Source organism: Mustela putorius, unplaced genomic scaffold (genome assembly GCF_011764305.1).
Source record: "Mustela putorius furo isolate JIRA1106 unplaced genomic scaffold, ASM1176430v1.1 tig00003853_pilon_pilon_pilon, whole genome shotgun sequence".
In the NCBI taxonomy this organism is placed as follows: domain Eukaryota; kingdom Metazoa; phylum Chordata; class Mammalia; order Carnivora; family Mustelidae; genus Mustela; species Mustela putorius.
Genome location: NW_025422005.1, coordinates 34,847,880 through 34,870,347, shown reverse-complemented (window position 1 = coordinate 34,870,347; position 22,468 = coordinate 34,847,880). Strand labels below are relative to the sequence as shown.

General features: G+C 39.3%; 1 protein-coding gene and 1 pseudogene across 4 annotated transcripts in view; one reads left to right on the top strand and one right to left on the bottom strand.

The window, feature by feature from the left end:
* Window positions 1-22,468, top strand: part of EIF2B3 (eukaryotic translation initiation factor 2B subunit gamma) — a 126,921-nt gene that overhangs the window by 23,653 nt on the left and 80,800 nt on the right. For all 4 annotated transcript variants that reach the window (XM_004740461.3, XM_004740460.3, XM_045064427.1 and 1 more), the window contains exon 4: window positions 10,629-10,788. In XM_004740461.3, the coding sequence (XP_004740518.1) occupies window positions 10,629-10,788 (160 nt within the window). The remainder of the gene's footprint in view (window positions 1-10,628; window positions 10,789-22,468) is intronic.
* On the bottom strand, window positions 20,671-20,917 carry LOC123387330 (annotated as a pseudogene).

Sequence of the window (22,468 nt, the reverse complement as noted above, 5' to 3'; positions counted from 1 at the left end):
CATTTGGAACATGCTCCTTACTCCTTTTATGTAGACACAGGTGCCTACATTTGAGTTTCAGTGATTGTAGACCAGAGGGATCATGGCATTGGCTGCTTGGTGTTCATTTTATTTGTCTCTATAAGTTTCCATCAAGCCTTAAGTCTACTGACATGGGGGCACATGGGTGGCTCAGTGGGTTAAGCCTCTGCCTTCGACTCACGTCATGATCTCAGGGTCCTGGGATCGAGCCCCGCATCAGGCTCTCTACTCACTGGGGAGCCTTCTTCCCACTCTCTCTCTGCCTGCCTCTCTGCCTGCTTGTGATCTCTGTCAAATAAACAAATAAAATCTTTAAAAAAAAAAAAAAAGTTTTACTGACGTGGCTGGCCCTCTTCCCCAAGCAGGTTTTCCCAGAGGGAGGATTGTTTTATCAAAGAGGTGGAGTGGCATACTGAAAAGAATGCAGGATTTCAGGAAAATGGGTAAACCTGGATTCTAATTCTTGTTCCATCACTCACTAGCCTGTGACCTTAAAGAGGTTAGAAGTCCCTTCCAAGCTTGCATTTAATTTATCTACAAAATAGTCATATTTTTCATTTATGCACTTGCTTATGCTGGAAATAGAGGGGTAAACCAGATAAGCAAGATCCCTCTTAGAGCTACTCCATAAGAAGAGACAGATAATATAATAAACAAGAAAGCAATTTCAGATGATAACAGGTGCTAAGAAGAAAAATAAAGCAATATAAGGAGATAATGAGTGGCAGAGGAAGGAGAGCTCTTTCAAATGGGAAATAACATTTGAGAAAAAAATCTCTAGTAAAAGGGGTGCCTGGGTGGGCTCAGTGGGTTGAGCCTATGCCTTCATCTCAGGTCATGATCTCGGGGTCCTGGGATCGAGCCCCGCATCAGGCTCTCTGCTTGGTGGGGAGCCTGCTTCCTCCTCTCTCTCTCTGCCTGCCACTGCGTACTTGTGCTATCTCTCTGTCAAACAAATAAATAAAATCTTAAAAAAATTTTATGAAGACGTCTATTCTTTTTTTTTTTTTTAAAGATTTTATTTATTCATTTGAGAGAGAGACAGTGAGAGAGAACATGAGCGAGGAGAAGGTCAGAGGGAGAAGCAGACTCCCCATGGAGCTGGGAGCCCGATATGGGACTCGATCCCGGGACTCCCGGATCATGACCTGAGCCGAAGGCAGTTGTCCAACCAACTGAGCCACCCAGGCGCCCCGAAGACGTCTATTCTTAACTTCCACAAGAATCTCTTCTTAAGTATTTCCCATGAAGATCGTATTAGGCTGTGTTTTGAGAATCTCCAGTGGGGATTTCTCATGACGTTTTAGATATTACAAAGTTTTTTGTAATGTTAAACTCATCAATGTTCTTCTTAAATTTCTACTTTTAAATCATATTCTGCCCTTGAGCAATCAGAACATATTATCTTCCTCTTCCTGTGGCAGCCTTTCCATTATCAGGTACCCAAGTTCTCTTCTCCTGTCTAAAGATCCCTAGTTCCCTTGTTTTCAGGCTCCTCAGCATCCTTGTGACTTCTCTGATATCTCTAATGCGTCATTTTCCCTTTCAAATTGTGATATACAGAAATATGATTTGGAGAGTGCAATTCACAGTGGCATTATTACATTCTATGACCTAGAGGGTATTATTAGAAGAGATTTATTAATTTGAATAAAAGCACAGTCTGTATAGTTAAATAGTACTTTATAATTTTCAAGTATCATTTCAAAATATAACTTATTTTGAAATACAACCTAGTTTTTCATAAACCATGATTTGGTTTTCATTTTTAATTATTTATTTATTTAAATTCAATTAATTAACATATACTGTATTATTAGTTTCAGAGGTAGAGTTCAGTGACTCATCAGTTTAATATAACACCCAGGTCACCGTAATTATTAATCACCTCGGAACCCAGAGCATAGCTCTAGATAAAGAAGTAAGAATAGCTTGACCCTTGTAGTCGTAGAATTTTATGCCATAAAGGACTTCAGAGATGGTACAGCCCTCTCATTTTATAGATGACACTGAGGCCCCAAAAGGGAGTGGCCCTTTCAAAGTCACATGTAAAATTAAATGCAAAACACTGGACATCATTTAATGTTGACAATTAATAAGAAAAGAAGACATACCTAATCTTAAGAGTTGCTTTTTGAGGATGATTTTAGTTTCATTTTTCTTTTTTTTTTTTAAACTCATTACTTGTCTTTTCTTCGTAATAAACTCCCCTTTGTCACAGTCCCTAACTACCCTCTCCTGTCCCTCTCTCAAGCTTTCTGGCTTCCAAGTAAACTGGACAATATTTCTACGTATTTCATACTTCAGGACCAAATTTAAATTCAAGTTACAGGCAGAAAATATGTAGTGTAATTGTTAAGAACATGTTTCATGGTCTTGAAATGGAGCAATAATATTTTTATCCTGTGGAGTAATTGTGTCTAACTGAAGAAAAAGAATGAAATTATTTAAAATAGATTCAAAATAGTAAATTCTTTCAAAGTGAAGGTTTGGTTTGAGAAAACAAAACAAAACAAAAAACCACCTTTGTATTTCTCTATTAATGTCCATGCATTTGGATTTTAAAATTAAATTGCAGATATTTAAATCCTGGAAGAAAGACCAACAACTTACGTATTTTTGTAAACAACCTCTATGTCTTAAATGTTACAAGATGAGTCACATAAATAAATATATTACCTCCCCCCCCCCAAAAAAAAAATTCTGGGAAGAGATGTGATTAGCATATAATGCATTTAACAGTGTTAGAAATTAATTAGCTTTATGTAGGAAACATGAGTAGAATTCCTCTATTCTTTTTTTTTTTTTTTAAGATTTTATTTATTTATTTGACAGATAGAGATCACAAGTAGGCAGAGAAGCAGGCAAGCAGGCAGAGGGAGGGGAGGAAGCAGGCTCCCTGCTGAGCAGAGAGCCTGATTCAGGGCTCAATCCCAGGACCCTGGGATCATGACCTGAGCTGAAGGCAGAGGCTTTAACCCACTGAGCCACCCAGGTGCCCCTAGAATTCCTCTATTCTTAACCTGAAGAGAACTTCTGTAGGAAGGTAAATGAACTATAAATATTAAAACTATAAATGTTGAGTCCCCATCTCAAAATTATAAATCTAGCATACAGCTACACCCTCCAGGACAGCTGCATCTGGTTTCTTGACTTTCAGACATTCCTGCCCTTTTCCTTGTTGGAAGCAGCACATTTATTCCCTACCTCATTGCTTTAGGACGCTGCGGAGTTACCATTTTGGCCCCTGTCCTAACTCTGAACAGTCACATTCTCTACAAAGGGGGCTCTCAGCTCTGTCAGAAAGCATGCTGTTTCTAAACATCTGAAATTGTATGTTTCCATTTGAGTCCATTTAAACACGGAGAAGGAGGTAACAGGAAGAGTGCTAACATTTACTGATGCTTGTTTGCCAGCACTAGGTTGAACACCGGGGATACAAAGATAAAAGAGCTCCTTATGACGTTCAAAGTCTAGAAGAGAAAAAAACCTATGTAATTCACGATAGTGATTTAAGGTCTGCAATGGATCAGAAAAGACTTCATCTCTAGAGGAGATAATATGCTGGCTCTGCCCTTTATAATAACTGCGACAGGACCTGAAACTTGATGGATGACTGTGTGGTAGGGTGGGAGGAGAGAATGGGGAATACATTATTGGCAGTTTACTCCAGCAAGTTTACATTAGCTATGTGGAAGGGGAATTGGGGCAGAGAAGGCTGAATTGGGTAGGTGGAGTCATATTTTAAAGATTTTTAATATCATGCTAAAGAATGCTAATCATGCTAATATCATCCTACAAAGAATTTAAACTCAGTCCTACAAAGCAGATATTTAGGATGGAGAACTCAAGGAAGATACTAGAATCTCTAGTTTTTTTTTAAATTTTACCTCTTCTTTTAAAAATATCATTTTTTAAAAGATTTTATTTATTTATTGGAGAGAGAGAGAGATCACAAGTAGGCAAAGCAGCAGGCAGAGAGAGAGGGGGAAGCAGGCTCCCTGCTGAGCAGAGAGTCTGATACAGGGCTTGATTCCAGGATATTGGGATGGAGTCCCACATCGGGCTCCCTGCCCAGTGGGGAGTCTGTCCCTCTCCCTCTTCCCATCCTCCCCACTCATGTTCTCGTTCTCTCTCTCTCTCAAATATATAAATAAAATCTTTTTTTTAAAAAGATTTTTTAAAAAAGATTTTATTTATTTATTTGACAGAGCGATCACAAGCAGGCAGAGAGGCAGGCTGAGAAAGAGGAAGAAGCAGGCTCCCTGCTAAGCAGAGAGCCTCATGTGGGGCTCAATCCCAGGACTGTGGGATCACAACCTGAGCCAAAGGCAGAGGTTTAACCCACTGAGCCACCCAGGTGCCCCTAAATAAAATCTTAAAATAAATAAGTAAATAAATAAATAAATAAATATATATATATATGTATATATATATATATACATATATATATCAGTTTTTGTATGTTATCTGAAGAGCATATTATATCACTTATCATAATTCATGTATTTTTAAATAAATTTTAAAATTAAAGTGGGAATAAGTGAATAAGTGTTCAACTTTTTCTTAAGTTTGGAGAACACTATTTTAGGCTGCCTTTAAGCAGGGAAGTGAAATAAGTAATGGAAATTGGAGTATAGATTAGAATAGGGGAAAACTGGAGTGAGTGAGACTAGCTAAGAGACTAGAAACATATTTTGAGGCCTGAACTAAGGTAGAGCAATGGAGATAAAATAGAAGGACTTGGGGACACCTGGGTGGCTCAGTTGGTTGGGCATCTGACTCTTGGTTTTGGCTCAGGTCGTGATCTTACGGGTCTCAGGATCAAGCCCCGCATCTTTGGGCTCCCCACTTAGCAGGGAGTCTGCTTGAAAGATTCTCTCCCTCTGCCCCTCCCCTCATGTGTGCTCTCTCTCTCTCTCATTTAAAATAAGTAAATAAATCCTTAAAAAAAAAAAAAAGATAAAAAAGAGGAGGACTTGGTAGCCAGTAAGATATTGGGGTAGTGGACTGGGCAAGAGAGGGAGGACTTCAGCCCTAGACTATGGCCAGATTTCTGACTTCAGATCCTTGTGGTGGTGACATTATGATTAAGCTAAGAAACATAGGAAGGATGTTTAGCTCTAAGCCTAAGGATTACCACATTTCTTGTGGTTGGTCACAAAAGATTGAGTTGGTCATTCTTTCCTGCACCTAATGCCCCAGCCTCATTAAAAACAAAATGGCAGTTGGCCCTTTGCCATGCACTTTGGGAACTGTAGACTGGGAGTCTTTTCCAAACATTTGCAATGGAAATCAAGCATGGTGAGGTCTCCACTGCAGTTAGACATTGGCATTTTTTACAGCACCAAACTACTCTTGAGGGTTGGATTGGGATTGGACCACATAGGAAATGTAAATTGTGACCATTCATAGTTGCACCAAGTAGCTGAATTCATTAGTTCCATACGGCAGGGCTGGGGTGCAGGGTGGTAACTTGGATCATAGCCATTGTTTATGAAAGTGCTGGGTGGGTGAAAGCGTGGTACCTTGCCCTGACTGTTTTTTTATTTTTCCAGGGGAGTGTTTTTCTTTCTCTGTGCCATAGGAAATTTTTTGCCAGATTGTGTTATTTATAACAATCTGTCATGGAGCAGCTGCCAGGAAAAGAAGAGAGGCTGTTCCCAGTAGCTCTTACCACCTCCCACCATAGCACCACCACCACACACACATAACATCCAGTTTTCTGATTTAACTTTTGGTTTTTTCTTCTAGTTTTACTCAGTGGTTTTGGCTTGATTGAAAATGTTCTTGTAATGAGGGATTTCTGGGCTTTGCCCTAGCTTTGTAATTGGGTTTTCTGAGCTTAATTTGTTTGCTTTAGCCAAAACTAACTGGCAGCAATTCGAATTTTAAATTCCTGGGTATCTCGATTTTTTCCCAAACACTAATGTGCTGTCTTCATCTTCTCTTAAAGATCTTGTATGTTTCCACTTTGTCAAAACTGCACACATTTGCTGTCCTTCTGAGCCATGCTTTTTGCCCTTGATGTTGCCCTGGCTCCTCAAAAGGAACAGGCTTGGGATAAGGGATCCTGAGGATATTAGAATAGTGAGTTGGGCCGTCTGTGGAGATTCCATTTGGTCTCTGCAAAAGAAGAGGCATTATTGCTGGTTTTAGGAAAGAACCAGTGCCCTGAAACACAAGGCAGCTGAGGATTGGTGTGTCCAGGGAGCTTTCAAGTTAATTGCACTTCATATATACAGTTGCTTCACAGTCCACACAGGCTGTGTTTGTTCATGGCTGTGGTCACACGTGATCAGAAATACCTCCTTTCCACTTTTTCTCTCCGGGCTCCAGTTAGTGCAAGAACATTTGCATTTCTAGTTAGAATACAAATCAAAACAGTAGTCATTTAATAGTGTTTATAAAAATGTAAAGAGAAACAGTTAGTAATGTGAAGATGTAAGATGTTAGACTTTTGTTTCTTATTCCAGGATTCCCAGTTTTGGAAACAAAGTACATTGAGAAACAGCAAAGACTTTCCTTTGGTGGGGTTGCAAGGAGGATGGGAATGTGTTCGGCATCAGCGAGCCTTCCATGGTGCGTTTTCTGGAAGGGAGGCAGGAGAGGGCCTAAGGAATAGCACCTCCATCTGTATCTCAGGCCCTGCCCTTTCCGACTGACGCCTTTCGTTTCACGCTGAGAACAGATGGTAACCAGACATGGGGATGGGGCAGGGGTTTGGGGGGTCGGGGGAGGCCCTGTTTCTTGGGCTCCTTGGGGATTTTGCATTCAGCTTAGCAAAAAGTCATCTAAGAGCAAAGACAAAAATGAGGCTGCGACTGTTCCCAATTACACAGGACTTGTTTGGCAATCACTATACTGACAGATTTATTTTTTGCAGATACTGAATGATAACAGCCTCTATTTTCCAAGACAACATTGTTGCCACTTCAGAGGCATCTGCATTGGGGTCATTTTCTTCACTTTGGAGTACACTTGATAATTGAAATTTACTGTAGAACAGTAGGTTGGCAAAAATCAGCCAGTGTATTAGAGAAAGGAGGTTTTTTTTTCCCCCTCAGCAAACTGTCATTTTTATTACAATGAAATGGGGCAGCTTCTGTACTGCTACAGTGACATGTCTTTAATAATAGCCCGTGTCCCCAGCCTTTCTAAGCATTGTTTTTTTTTTTTTTAAAGATTTTATTTATTTATTTGACAGAGATTACAAGTAGGCAGAGAGGCGGACAGAGAGAGAGGAGGAAGCAGGCTCCCTGCTGAGCAGAAAGCCCGATGTGGGGCTCGATCCCAGGACTCTGAGATCATGATCTGAGCTGAAGGCAAAGGCTTTAACCCACTGAGCCACCCAGGTGCCCCTCTAAGCATTGTTTTAAGAGGGAGGATTCAATGTGCTATCTCTTCCTTAGCTTTCAGGTACATGGGCTGATTTGCTAATGTTTGGTGGTTCCTAGATGGTGAATTTAGGAATTTTTTTTTTTTTAACTCAGTTAAAATCCGGAAGGAACTAAGATAGCCTTAAGCAGAAAAGTAGGGGGGAAAAATCCAAATTTGAAATTTAAAAAATATATTTTATTTATTTATTTGACAGAGCACAAGCAGGGGGAGCTGCAGGCAGAGGGAGAGGGAGAAGCAGGGGCTCCCCACTGAGCAAGGATCCCTTTGCAGGGCTTGATTCTAGGGTCTTGGGACCTGAGCTGAAGACAGACACTTAACGGACTGAGCCACCCAGGCGCCCATCAAGTTTGAACTTCTTAACTTGAAGAGGCTGTCAGAAGGAATTGTTTAGGCTGTTAAGTGATGAGTTACATGTAGAAAAAGGAATGATGGTTCTGGTACTGATTCTTTATTCAAAATAAGAAATTTCAAGCAGTAAGCCAAGGCATTCTTATGGTTGAGACTCACTTTCTTAGCAAACATGACTTTTTACTATAGTAGAATGTGAGTTGAAATCATCTATTTTTCCCACCCAAAGCAGGAATCTTGATTTTATTTTTTTTTTTTTTAGATTTTATTTGAGAGAGAGAGAAAGACAGAGGGATCGAGCCGGGGGAGGGGTAGAGAGAAGCAGACTCCCTGTTGAGTGACAGCCTGATGCAGGGCTCTCTCCTAGGACCCTGAGATCAGGACATGAGCTGAAGTCAGTCACTTAGCTGACTGAGCCCCCCAGCTGCCACAGGAATCTTGATTTTAAATTAAGATCTTAGAAAGGTAGGAACCACTTAGAAAAATTTCCATGTAGATACTCATTTTATTCTTAAACCTGGAATAATTTAAATGTTAAATGTTTTTCAGACTTTTTAAAGTAGCAAAACCTGTTTTCCAAACCAAAGCTTACACAGAAAATAAAATTAATAAAAGAGAAGTTGCCCTGGCCGACTCAAAAAGGGCAATAGGAACCAGGTTTTACCCGAGGCACCTCTGGGAAACTGCAGGTGTGCTATTGAGAAACTGTGTAGTCAGTTTAAATTGCAATGTAAGGGATTTGTTTTTCAATACATTGTTTTGGCAAACCTGTTTTCTGCATTTATGATGAAATTCTGTAATAGCAGAATGTATAGGTAGACATTTGTTTAAAAAAATATTAAGTAGCCTTTCTTAGCCACTCCCATTTTATTAACACTTTCTAGTCTAAGTTCCCTCTATATTTCAGAATAGGGCCTGGCTGAGCATAGAGTTAATGCTCAGTAAATGTTAGGTAAATAAATTGTTGCAAGTGGTAATCCAGTTTCTGCCTGAGCACTTCTTATAATGGGAAACTCATTGCCTTACAGAATTCTTCTCTTTGACTAGCTCTGATTGACGGATATAAGTTAATATGAAAACCAAAAACCTTTCATGTTCTACCTATTTGTTAATAGTTTTGTCTTGGGCTATTCAGGCAAAATTTTTTTCTTCCTTAAGACTGCCAAGTATTTAAAGAGTGCTGGTATCTCTTTCTTAATCCCACCCCATAATCCCTGTCCTGCCCAGTTTCCCCCACACAATCTTTTCCCTACTAAACAACTTCTCTTCTTTAAGCTATCATGTTTCTAGCCCTTTCTCATTCATCTTCTTATTGATACTTTCTTAGTTTATCAAGGTTACTCTTAAACTATGATATTCCAGGGGCACCTGGGTTGCTCAGTGGGTTATGCCTCTGCCTTCGGCTCAGGACATGGTCTCAGGGTCCTGGGATCGAGCCCCGAATCGGGCTCTCTGCTCAGCAGGGAGCCTGCTTCCCTTCCTCTCTCTCTCTGCCTGCCTTTCTGCCTACTTGTGATCTCTGTCAAATAAATAAAAAAACTATGATATTCCAAAGTTGATAGCTAGTGCCCATAGTACTGGGTACTAGACAGACCAAAATTTAGAAGTATCTAAGATATACATTCAGGCGTTTTTGGTACCTAATGCTATATGCTAGAAACTCCCTTATATGGGTCTCCAAACTAGCAAAGCTGTATTTCTTTAAACACTATTCATTAGTAAAGATTATTTATTTATATGAATAGTCTTATAGAATGTTAGATCTTGGTTAGTTACCTAACTACTTGTTTCTGTGTCTGTAAAGTACAAATAATAATAGTGCTTATGGCATAACTTTGTAAAGATTGGGAATGCATGCAAAGTGTTATCACTGTTCCTGGCCAACAGTACACATTTGATAAACATTAATTACTATTATTAGTTATTATTGTAATTAATCTGAATTAGTAGAAATGCAACATTTTTTTTACTTCCTTGATATACTCATTCATTCATCAAATAGTTACTAAATGCATGTTACTTGCCAGACACATAGTAGTTAAGTCTTACATTTCTTTTTTTTTTTTTAAAGATTTTATTTATTTATTTGAGAGAGATCACAAGTAGGCAGAGAGGCAGGCAGAGAGAGAGAGAGGAGTTAGCAGGCTCCCTGCAGAGCAGAGAGCCTGATGTGGGGCTCTATCCCAGGACCCTGGGATCATGACCTGAGCCGAAGGCAGAGGCTTTAACCCACTGAGCCACCCAGGCGCCCCAAGTCTTATATTTCTTATCCATAAAAATGGGAACAAATAACAGTAACAATCCCACCCCATGGTGTTGGTATTCAAATTACATGAGTGCTTTTATACATACTTGAGGTTTTATAGTAATTGTTTACGAATTAGATTGGTCTCCTGAGAGATGGGCATTATATTATATTCATCCTTTTATTTTCTAGTACTGTAGCAAAGTGACTGCTTTATAGGACTTCATAACCAAATGGAATCATCATATTATGTGAAAATACTTTTCAAATTGTAAAGAGATGTATAAATTTAAGATCATTAATTCCACAGTCATGGAAATAGACAATGTGGTAGTTTCCAGACTCTTTTCCTTAGAGCCCAGAATTCCAGTGATGCCTCAGATTGGGCAGCAATAAGACACACACACACAGGGAGGTAGATATTCCAGACCTCCCCTGGAATAGTTTACTTAGAGCAACCCTATTTATTTTACTTATTCTGCTGCTATAAAAAATGTTTGAAAACAAGTGTCCAGTCTGTGAGTGCTACCAAGCCATCGTAAGTTTATCCTGTGGTGATGTGTGCGATCCGTTGTCTTTTGTGATACTGACTTTCCCCTTCTCCATTTGACAGACAGATGTACTAGTCCTGAGCTGTGACCTGATCACAGATGTTGCCTTACATGAAGTTGTGGACCTGTTCAGAGCTCATGATGCCTCACTCGCCATGTTAATGAGAAAAGGCCAAGATGGCTTAGAACAAGTTCCTGGTCAAAAGAGGGGGAAAAAACCAGGTAAGGAGTTTGATTTATTTGTATGTGGGTTTTTATAATAATAACAACTATTCTTATTATCTTTCATGCTTTCACTTAGGAAACATTTACTGAGAAGTGACTGTACTATAGGCACTGTGCTAAGAGTTGATGGTATAAAGTCAAATAAGACACATTCCCTGACTTGATTGAAGAGGCTTAGAGCTCTTGATTAGATTCTGGAAAATCCAAGAGGCTTTTGTATGCAAAGAGGAGCACTCAGAACTATTTACAATTTAAGATCAAATTTCAGATAACCTTTAAGCGATTAAAATTACTATTACAAGGGTAGAATGGTTGATTTTTTTTGAATGCTTCAATCACCCTAAATAGTCAATAAACAAGACAGTTGTTAACCATGCTTTTTCTTCTTAGGATTACAACATTCTTATCTTGGTATTTCCCTGGGATTCTAGTAGCAGGTTATTACTTGTTTTACTCTTCAGAGTGATATTAATCTTGTCAGACCAAAAAGAAAGGGAATAATGCTGTAGTCCACCCAAGATTGTAGAGCTTTGCTTAGGGATCTGTTGTTCATTTTTGGTTAAGACATGGTTCTTGGTTGCTTTTCCCAGAGTATTTCAAAGCTGAGGCACCGATCCTATGACTGTGCTGCATTTAATGGCTGAACTAATGACCAGAAAGCTTTGTAAGATCACCCTTTTTATATAGATTTTAGTATTTCCTGGAATGATGTATTTTTTTTCCCTTGGAGTTTTCCCCTGGAATGATAGAGATTTTAATATTTCCTAGAACGATGTATTTTTTTCCCCTGGAGTTTTTCCCTGGAATTATGTGTTTTTTAGGTTTTGCTTAGCCAGCATTATGTAACCCATTGTCCTGTCATTATTATTTATTGATGTAATCTGTTACACTTATTAGAAGCTACATATGGTTTACTAGCATCTCACTGGTTTTGGTAGAGATACCTAGAGCTTTCATTCCTAGGATTTGAGAGATCTAGATAATATTTTTAGTTTTATTCCTTAGGCATTTAATTAATTTATAATTTTGGATTATAGCATTAAAACTTTCTAAATTGCTTTTTATGTTCAAGTGATCACCAGTGTGGACTAATTATTGGGTCCTCTTTCCACCTTATCACTATCTGTGATCCTTATGTTGAGTAATCCTTTTGTTCTTGATGTAGTTTCTACTTTTGTGAGGTCTGGTTCGCTTATTCACAGTTCCCTGTATTCAGCCTTTTCTACCTTATAAACAGGTGTTTATTTTACAAATAAGCATTTCTTGTTTCTTTTTTTATACTCTTCTCCTTAAAACAAATTAAAAAATCAAATACCTTATTAGAGTTACTCTTCTTGATATTTGAGTATTTTGATACATTTCATATTAGCTGTTATCTCTTAAGTATCATTATAAGTGCATAGCTTTTCATAATTTTAAATTAGCTATAAGTATTATCTGTCTACCCATCCATTTAAAACTGTTTTGATGCTTGGCCAGTGAAAGTTCATATAAGCTGGCTTTTCTCTCTTCTTTGAAAAGGTATGATGTATATAGGTAACCTACTCTTGAGCTGGAGTGTGAGTATGGAGGCCAGGGAGCAGGGAATGGGACTGGAGAGGATACAGGGATCAAACTAAAGCATTTGAACTTTATCCTCAAAACAGTGGGGAGTTGTTGAGGAATTTTAAACAAGAGAATGTCCTAATCAGATTTGTGTTATTGAAATATTTTCATACTTAACATGAAATTTTGAATTTCTCAATATCTGTATTTTGTTATGTTTGAAGGTTAAGTTTCACCTTGATAATTGAGGGAGGCTTTTTTGCTTTTATTTTCTTAAGAGAGACATCTGGATGCATGGGGTTGGGGGGATGTGGTTGGGGGACAGAAGAGGGAGAAAGAGAGAATCTTAAGCAGGCGCTGGGCCCAGCCTGGAGCCTGATGTGGGGCTTGATCTCACAATCCTGAGATCATGACCTGAGCCAAAATCAAGACTTAAGACACTTAACCGACTGAGCTACCCAGGCACCACTAGATAACTGAGTTTTAAATTCCTCCTATGGGGACGCCTGGATGACCCAATTGGTTAAGCGTCTGCCTTTGGCTTGGGTCATGATCCCAGCATCCTGGAATCAAGCCCTGCATGGGGCTCCCTGCTCAGCTGGGAGGCTGCTTCTCCCTCTTCCACTCCCCCGGCTTGTATTCCCTCTCTCGATATCTGTCTGTCAAATAAATAAATAAAATCTTTTAAAAATAATAATAATAAATAAATTCCTCCCATGGAATGCTATGCATTTCAATGTTAAGCATTTTTTTTTGTTGTTAAGGAATCCTAAATTTCTCAGATTGTATATTGGTCTGCTGTTGGCTGCTATTATATGCCAGAAAAACTAGCAGTCCACACTTTCCCAGATATTGTTTAATAGAGCAGATCTGTGTCCAAGTTTTGCAGTGGTGTTCTTAAAGACTTACAGGAGAATGGCTATTGGCTACACGTTTCAGGAGCCATCTTTCACCGTCTTGCTACTTCTGTTTCAGATTTGTAGATGTCTGTTCTGAGGAGGGCAGGAAAAAATTCATGTTTGGATTTTTTGTACTGCTTTCCCCCCTCCCCACCCCCTCCAGGCTTTTAATGCTCTCCATCCCTTCTCCCTATGACACATGTGCTCTAAATTTAACTTACCCTTCAAGTTCTTTTCTGAGAAGAGCCTTCCTTGACCCTCTCATATGCAGTTAATACCCCCTTATTTGCCTACATATGGTGGCACTGCTCTCTGATTTACTCTCTCCTCTACTTGGCTATCAGCTCTTTGAGAGCTGGGATCGTCATATCCTGTTTTGTTCATTTTATCCCCAGCATTTGGCTCAGTTATGGCCCATGTTAAGAAGTCAGTACATATTACTGAATGGTTGAGGAGCCTGCCTATAAAGGCGACTCTTACTATCCCCTGCCCAGGTAAGATAAAGTAGATTCAGTTTTTATTTAGCCCATCCAGTTCACTGTAGTATTTCTCAAACTCCTCTCCAGTTCTCAGAGTTAGATAGCCTTGGTCTAGGCTAGATTCGGTAAATATCAGTGTGGTTCAGAATCACACTCAACACTCAATCCGCGTGGCTCCCTGCGCACTAACAAATGTTGGCAGGCATTCTGAACCTGTATTTCTTTTGGTTCAGCTTTCTTTATTTCTCAGAGCTGTATTGCAAGAAAACTTCTTCTGCTTGGGTTTCTGTTTTATCTCTTTTGAAAAATCCCAACCACCACCACCACCCCTTTTATACTAATTATATTTAACAGAAGTGACTTGAAATCCCGGCATACTCAAAACTGAAATTCTTGTGATTGAGGAAATAGCTTATAGAAGTAGATTCAAATATGCTAGAATTTATAAGTCACAGTGTGAGAAGTACAGTAATAGCATATGCAAAATACAGAGAACAGTTTAATGTCCTAGTTACAGGGAAATATATTTAAAAGCACAATGTTTAAAAAGAAGGAGGTGAACAATATACTGATATGCAGACAGGGTAGTTGGTATGAGATAAGATCCCTGACTTACAAATGCATTGAATTTTGATGTAGTCATTGAACTTAGAACATAATATATATAAAGTTTATGCTAAAGCTTATATGGGAAGCAAAAATAATCAAGATTTGCTCTCAAAATAAAACCTGGTGAATGGACTAAAACTAATTAATATTACACTATATATTAACTAACTGGAATTTTTTTTTTCCTTAAAGATTTTATTTAATTGAGAGAGAGGCAGAGAGCATGAACAGGGGAGAGGGGGCAGAGGGAGAGGGAGAAGCAGAATCCCTGCTGAGCAGGGAGCCCAACACAGCCAATCCCAGGACCCAGAGATCATGACCGAGCCACCCTGGCACCCCACTAACTGGAATGTAAATAAAAACATGAAACTAAAAAAAAATAATAATAATAATTATGAAATAAAATAAAATCCAGTGAATGGGGCTATGTAGTTTTATTATTTACCAAGTTTTATATCCACTTATGGCATACTAGCATTTTGTAGATAGTTGCTCAATATCAAATCATTAATAAGTGGTAGAATCAGAACTTGAACCTGCGCTTTCTGACTCCATAGCCGGAGCTTTTTTTTTCTTTCCTTTTTGAATTTAGTTTTTATTTTCGTCAAAGTTTTATATGTTCGTAATTTAAAGAGTGATGGAATTATCCAGGGTATATTATAAGAAATAGCCATCCTTCTGTGTCTATCCTCCTTTTACCCAAAGGCAGCCACTTTCAACATATTTAGCTAATTTTTTTTCACATTTAACTCCATATCTTCAAAGGACATGCTTTTGTTTGCTATGTCTTGGTATTTTTAGTTTTAGGAATTATTTACTTACTACCTACTACAGAAATTTAAAGATTTAGTTCTGTTTTACCACATCCTCTAGCCCCACCACACACATGCAGACTCCCAGTTTCCCCATTTATTGCCGTGTTTATTAACATATATTTAATGTTTACACCACTATAACTGTTTAAATGTTATTCATAAGGGGCAGCTGAGTGGCTCAGTCGGTTAAGTGTCTGCCTTTGGCTCAAGTCATGATCCCTGGGTCCTGGGATCGGGCATGGTACTGGATTCCCTGTTCAGTGGAGAGCCTCCTTTTCCCTCTTCCTCTCTTCCTCCCCACCATTCATGTTCCCTTTCTCTTTCTCTCTCAAATACATAAAATTTTTTTTTTAAAGATTTTATTTATTTATTTGTCAGAGAGAGAGCGAGCACAGGCAGACAGAGTGGAAGGCAGAGTCAGAGGGAGAAGCAGACTCCCTGCCGAGCAAGGAGCCCGATGTGGGACTCGATCCCAGGACGCTGGGATCATGACCTGAGCCGAAGGCAGCTGCTTAACCAACTGAGCCACCCAGGCGTCCCATAAAATTTTTTTAAAAATTAAAATACTTAGTTAAGTCTCTCCTTCGGCTCAGCTAAGTATTCACAGCTGAACCTTATATGAGATTACTTTTCTCTTTCCTCCTTTTATTTTCCTAAAAATTGTCTTGTTTTTTCATTTGCTTAATTTTCTATGTATTTATTACTAATTCAGCCTTAGCCCCACCGGTATGAATTTCTTCTCATTATTTCCTAACACTTTAAGTGTTCTCTCAGTTTCAAACTCCTGAAGATATCTCTCTTAGAACTTTTCTGGATTAGTAGCTCTTCTGTAGAACTGCCATTTTAGGTTCACACTTCAATCTCATAATTTTCCTCTTAGTTTATACTCACTTTTTTGTGGAACATATCCTCTGGTAGCCTTCTCAGATGGGTTCGTGAAAAATAAATTTTTATAGCTTTTGCATGTCTTCATTCTGTCTCAGTGGTTGTTTGATATTTTGGCTAGGTATAATCTTCTCTTGGAAATTATGTCCCTTTGCGGTACCTGGGTGGCTCAGTCAGTTAAGTATCTGCCTTTGGCTCACATCGTGATCCTGAAGTCCAGGGATTGAGCCCTGCATTGGGCTCCCTGGTCAGCAGGGAGTTTACTGCTCCCTCTACCTCTCCCCCAACTCATGTTTTTTCTCTTACTCACTCTTTCCTTCTCTCTCTCTCTCAAATAAATAAATAAAATCTTTAAAAAAAGAGAGAGAGAGAGATCAAGTCCCCTCAAAATGAAGGTATTATCTCACTGTCTTCTAGCTTTTCTGTTAAATCTAACACAATTCTGATTCTTCATTCTCTTCATGAAAACTTTTTCTCCCCTTTTGGGAAGCTTCTAAGATCTTTCTATTTACAAAGTTACTAAGTTTCACTTTGATTGTTTTCAGTACAGTCTGATACCATCCCTTGTGTTGGATGTTAATGGGCCTTTTGATCTGAAAAGTCAAGTCTTCAATTCGGTAAAATTTTCTCAAATTAATATCTTTTTTCTTTTTAACCCACCAGCAAACTCAGACTTTAAAATAACTTTTACTAGCGTGATTTCCAGTCCCCTTCCCCAAATTGTTGTTATCCCTCTTTGTTTGTTTTAAGATTTTATTTACTTATTTGAGAGGGTGAGAGAGAAAATGCAACAGAGGGATGTGTCAGAAGGAAAAGCAGACCCCGCCACTGACCAGGGTGCCTGACGCAGGGCTCGATCCCAGGACCCTGGAATCATGACCTGAGCAAAAGACAGATACTTAAGGGACTGATCCACCCAGGCGCCCCAGTGTCTTACTCTTGATCTCAGCTCAAGTCTCAAATCTCGGGGTCATGAGTTCAAGCCCTATATTGGGCTCCACACTGAGCATGGAGCCTACTTTAAAAAAAAAAAAAAAGGACTGTTATCAAAAAGATTAGAAATAACAAGTGTTGGTGAGGATGCATGGAAAGGGGAACCCTCACATACTGTTGGTGGGAATGTAAATTGGTGCAGCCACTTTGGAAAAGGGTATGGAAATTCCTTTAAAAATTAAAAAAAGAATTACCGGGACGCCTGGGTGGCTCAGTGGGTTAAAGCCTCTGCCTTCGGCTCAGGTCATGATCCCAGGGTCCTGGGATCGAGTCCCGCATTGGGCTCTCTGCTCAGCAGGGAGCCTGCTTCCTCCTCTCTCTGCCTGCCTCTCTGCCTCCTTATGATTTCTGTCTATCAAATAAATAAATAAATCTTTAAAAAAAAAAAAAAAAAAAAAGAATTACCATATGATCCAATAATTCCACTACCAAGTATTTTTCCAAAGAAAATGAGAACACTAATTCAAAAAGATATATGCAACCCCTTGTTCCTTGCAGCTTTATTTATAGTGACCAAAATATGGAAACAACCTAAGTGAATGGATAAAGAAATTGTGGTGTCTATACACAGCGGAAGATTATTCAGCCACAAAAAAAGAATGAAATCTTGCCATTTGCAACAACGTGGTTGGACCTCAAGGATATTATGTTAAGTGAAATAAATCAGACAGAAAGACAGATACGATATGATCTCTCTTACATGTGGAATAAAAAAAAAATAATAAAATTTAAACTGAGCTCATAGAGGGACACCTAGATGGCTCAGTCGGTTAAGCGTCTGCCTTCAGCTCAGGTCATGATCCCGGGGTCCTGGGATCAAGTCCTGCACTGGGCTCCTTGCTCAGCGGGGAGCCTGCTTCTCCCTCTGCCTGCTGCTCCCCTTCTTGTGCACTGGCTCTCTCTCTCTCTCTGACAAATAAATAAATAAAATCTAAAAATTAAAAAAAAAAAAAAACCCTTTAAAGAAAACAAACTAAGCTCGTAGATACAGAGAATAGATTGGTGGTTTTCAGAGATGGGGAGTAGGAGATAGGAGAAGGTAAACTGCTTTTGTTTTATTTTGCATTAGTTTAAATAAATTGAATTTTTTAGGGGCGCCTAGGTGGCTTAGTTAAGTGTCTCCTTCGGCTCAGATCATGATTCAGGGTCCCAGAATCAAGCCCCACATCAGGCTCCCTGCTCTGTGGGGAGCCTGTTTCTCCCCTTGCCCCTCCCCCACTTATGCATGCTCTCTCTCTCTCTAATAAATAAATAAAATTTTAAAAAGTAATAGAATAAATTGAAATTTTAGAAATGTAAAGTTAAAACCTGCAAAAAAAAGTAGCATGATTTGCTTTTCATTATTCTGCTTCTTCATTATTCTTTGGCAGTTTGGCCTGTTGTAACTGAGTTGGCTCACTTCTATTCAAGTGATTATCAGCTAGTGTATATTTTCTGTTGTATAAATTATCTATTGTTGCATAACAAATTACCACAAACTTAACATCTTAAAACAATACTGTGGGTCAGGAATCCAGGCATTACTTACTTGGGCCCTCTGACTCAGAGTCTTTTACAAGCCTGAAATCAATGTGTCATTTAGGGTTGAGGTTTCATCTGAAGGTTCAGCTAGGAAAGGATTAGCTTCTGAGCTCACTTGTTTATTGGCAAAAATTCAGTTCCCTGAGGACTGTTGGATTAAGAGCCTCAATTTCTAACTGGATGTTGGCCAGAGGCTGCCCTCATTTCCTTATTACTTGGGCCTCTTCAGCAGAACAACTTGCTTCACCAGAGCCAGCAAGGGAGAGAACAGAAGTTATAAAGTTATGTGACTAAATCACAAAAATAGTATCTCATCACCTTTGCCACATTCTGTTGGTTAGAAGCAAGCTGCTGGGCCAGCCCATATTCATGTGTGTGTGGGGGGGATACAGAAGATTGTGACTACCAAGAGGCAATTATCATTCTTAGAGACGACCTACCACAGTTGGGCTCACTGATATGTCGAGGCCCTCAGCTGTGATAGTTGGATTTCTCTTTGCATCTACTCTGTTACCATACTGGAAGCCCAAGCTTGTTCACATGGCAGCAGCAGGTTCTTAAAGAGTAAGAGAAGAACTACAAAAAAGGTCTCTTGGATCTAAGCTTGGAACTCACACTGTATCACTTTCATTGCATTCTTTAAAGCTAGTGGCTAGGCCAGCCTGGATATAAGGGATGGGGAAGTAGACCTTAACCTCTTTTTTCCCCTCCCGTGAGCACTTTTTTTTCCTTCAGTTTTTTTTTTTTTGTTTTTTTTTTTTGTTTGTTTTTTTGTTTTTTTATGGTGATAAAATACATGTAAAATTTACCATCTTTTTTTAAGTGTACAGTTCATTGGTGTTAAATACAGTTATAACGCTGTGCAACCATCACCACCATCTCCATCACTCTTTTCATCTTTTGAAACTGGAACTTAGTAACTCCTCATTTCCTCCTCCCTCGAGCCCCCCCGCCCCCAAAGCCAGTATGATACTTTCTGTCTCTATGATTTTGACTACTTTAAGTACCATATGTAAGTGGAATCATACAGTATTTGTCTTTCTGCCACTGGCTTATTTCATAGTGTAATGCCTCTGAGGTTGATCTGTACTTAGCATATTGCAGAATTTCCTTCATTTTTAAAGCTGAATTATATTTTCTTGTATGTATATATTATGTTTTGCTTATCCATTACTTTATCAGTGGACACTTGGGTTGCTTTCACATTTCAGCTATTCTGAATAATGCTGTTATGAACAGGGGTGTACACATGTCTCTGTGAAACCCTGCCTCTCATTTTTTGGGGTGGTATATCCAGAAATAGAATTGCTGAATCATGCGGTAATTCTGTTTGTTTCGGGTTGTTTTTTTTTTTAAGATTTTATTTATTTATTTGACAGAGAGAGAGCAGGCAAGCATAAGCAGGGGGAGTGGGAGAGGGAGAAGCAACTCCCCGCTGAGCTGGGAGCCCAGTGCGGGTCTTGATATGAGGACCTTGGGATCATGACCTGAGCCAAGAGCATATGCAACCAACTGAGCACCCAGGCACCCCTCTATTTTTAATTTTTTGAGGAACTATTTTATATTGTAGCTATACCATTTTACATTCTAGACCTTACCTCTTTAAGGGAAGAACAACAAATTTGTAACCCTTTTAAATCTACTATATAGGGGTGCCTGGGTGGCTCAGTGGGTTAAAGCCTCTGCCTTCAGCTGAGGTCATGATTCCAGGGTCCTGGCATCGAGCCCTGCATTGGGCTCTCTGTTCAGCAGGGAGTCTACTTTCCCCTCTCTCTCTGCCTGCCTCTCTGCCTACTTGTGATCTCTCTCTCTGTAAAATAAATAAATAAAATCTTTAAAAAAAAAATCTACTATATACATTTTTTTCCATAATTGAAGTATGTTTTTTTTATTTTATTTATTTATTTATTAAAGATTTTATTTATTTATTTGACAGAGAGAGATCATAAGTAGGCAGAGAGGCAGGCAGAGAGAGAGAGAGGAGGAAGCAGGCTCCCTGCTAAGCAGAGAGCCTGATGCGGGACTCGATCCCAAGACCCTGAGATCATGACCGGAGCCAAAGGCAGCGGCTTAACCCACTGAGCCAGCCAGGTGCCCCTGAAGTATGTTTTTTTTATGTACCGTGAGTTGGCATTAAGGGAGATATCTAGGAGATCCACAGTTAAGGTTGGTATCTTGGAGGACCCATTCAAGGAAGTTCACTAAATCCAACTTAATGAAGCCTATATCCTTCACGTACTTACAGAAACACTGGCAGCATATTGAGGTCAGATTTCAGGATGAGACCATGCTGGTTTGAACAGCCATGGCAAGAACAAGAACCCTGACCAAATTTTCTCAGATGGCTCCCATAGAGCTGCTGGTAACCCATCCTGCTCTCTCAGCTGCAATGAGGCAAAAGGGCTACTATATACATTTGTAGTTTTGATTTGCTGTATTTTGTTTAGGATCCCTCTACTTACGTAATAAATTAATATGCCTCATATTTTTATCTGGTATTGGCATCAAGATCCTGCTAGCCTTATAAAATGAGGAAATGAAATTCCCTACTATAATGGCCAATATAATGTCTGTCATAGGGGAGGTGCACAAGTACATTTATTAGTTGAATGAATGAATGGATAAGTAAATGACTATAGAAGAAACAAAAGGGTCAGGCAGACTAGTAAAAATCAACTAGAAAAAAATTATGAGTAGTTGACAGAATTTTTTTTTTAATGGAAATTCATAGTTTTAACTGTTTTCTTAATCTCATTTTTGTAATCTTCTTAGGATAGACATTCTGATATTACTTGCTCTGCTCCCAAAGTGGAATTTACATTGTTAGAACAGGAAGAAATCTTTCCCAGGTTTCTATAATTTGTAGCATATTCGTAGGTCCCAGTTACTATGGTAGCTACAAGGAAGCAAATATAGGGAGGGGACCCTGAGAGTGAGGAATGTGAATAAAGAGCACAGAGCACTTGGACATCACTGCTCCCAGGACATTAAGTAATTCAAGGTTTTGTGGGCTGAAGGACTTGGATAGAGGAAGCACTCCAAATGATATCCAAAAATAACATCTCTGTGTTTCTTTTTAAAATATTGGCTCATAATCAGACTGTTGCAGACTGTTATATTCTCAAGTTTCCTTGTAACGGATGAATTAATATATGTCATATCTACTGTGTGACATTTGAAATTCTCTGCAAAATTCACTTCAACTAAAATTTCCTGTAAAACTTACCTTCAAATTGGTAATTGGTATTATTTACCCTTCCTTCTTGGGAGTTCACTAATTTTGGTTATTGGGGGGGGGGGAAACCCCCAACATATAGCTTGTTGGGGTTTTTTTAGTTTGTTTATTTATTTATTTAAGTAATCTCTACACCTAGTGCGGGGCTCAAATTCATGGGCGTGAGATCAAGAGTCACCTACTCGGGTGCCTGGGTGGCTCAGTGGGTTAGGCCGCTGCCTTCGGCTCGGGTCATGATCTCGGGGTCCTGGGATCGAGTCCCGCGTCGGGCTCTCTGCTCGGCGGGGGGCCTGCTTCCTCCTCTCTCTCTCTGTCTGCCTCTCTGCCTGCTTGTGAGCTCTCTCTGTCAAATAAATAAATAAAATCTTAAAAAAAAAAAAAGTCACATACTCTTCTGATGAGCCAGCCATGTGCCCCAACATACAACTTTTTTTTTTTTAAGATTTTATTTATTTATTTATTTGACAGAGAGAGAGAGATCATACAGGTGGAGAGGCAGGCAGAGAGAGGAGGAAGCAGGCTTCCCGCCGAGCAGAGAGCCCGATGCGGGGCTCCATCCCAGGACCCTGGGATCATGACCTGAGCCAAAGGCAGAGGCTTTAACGCACTGAGCCACCCAGGTGCTCCCAACATATAACTTTTTATGATAGTTTTTCCCTATTTAGATTCAGATGCTACAGATGAATAGATGACCAG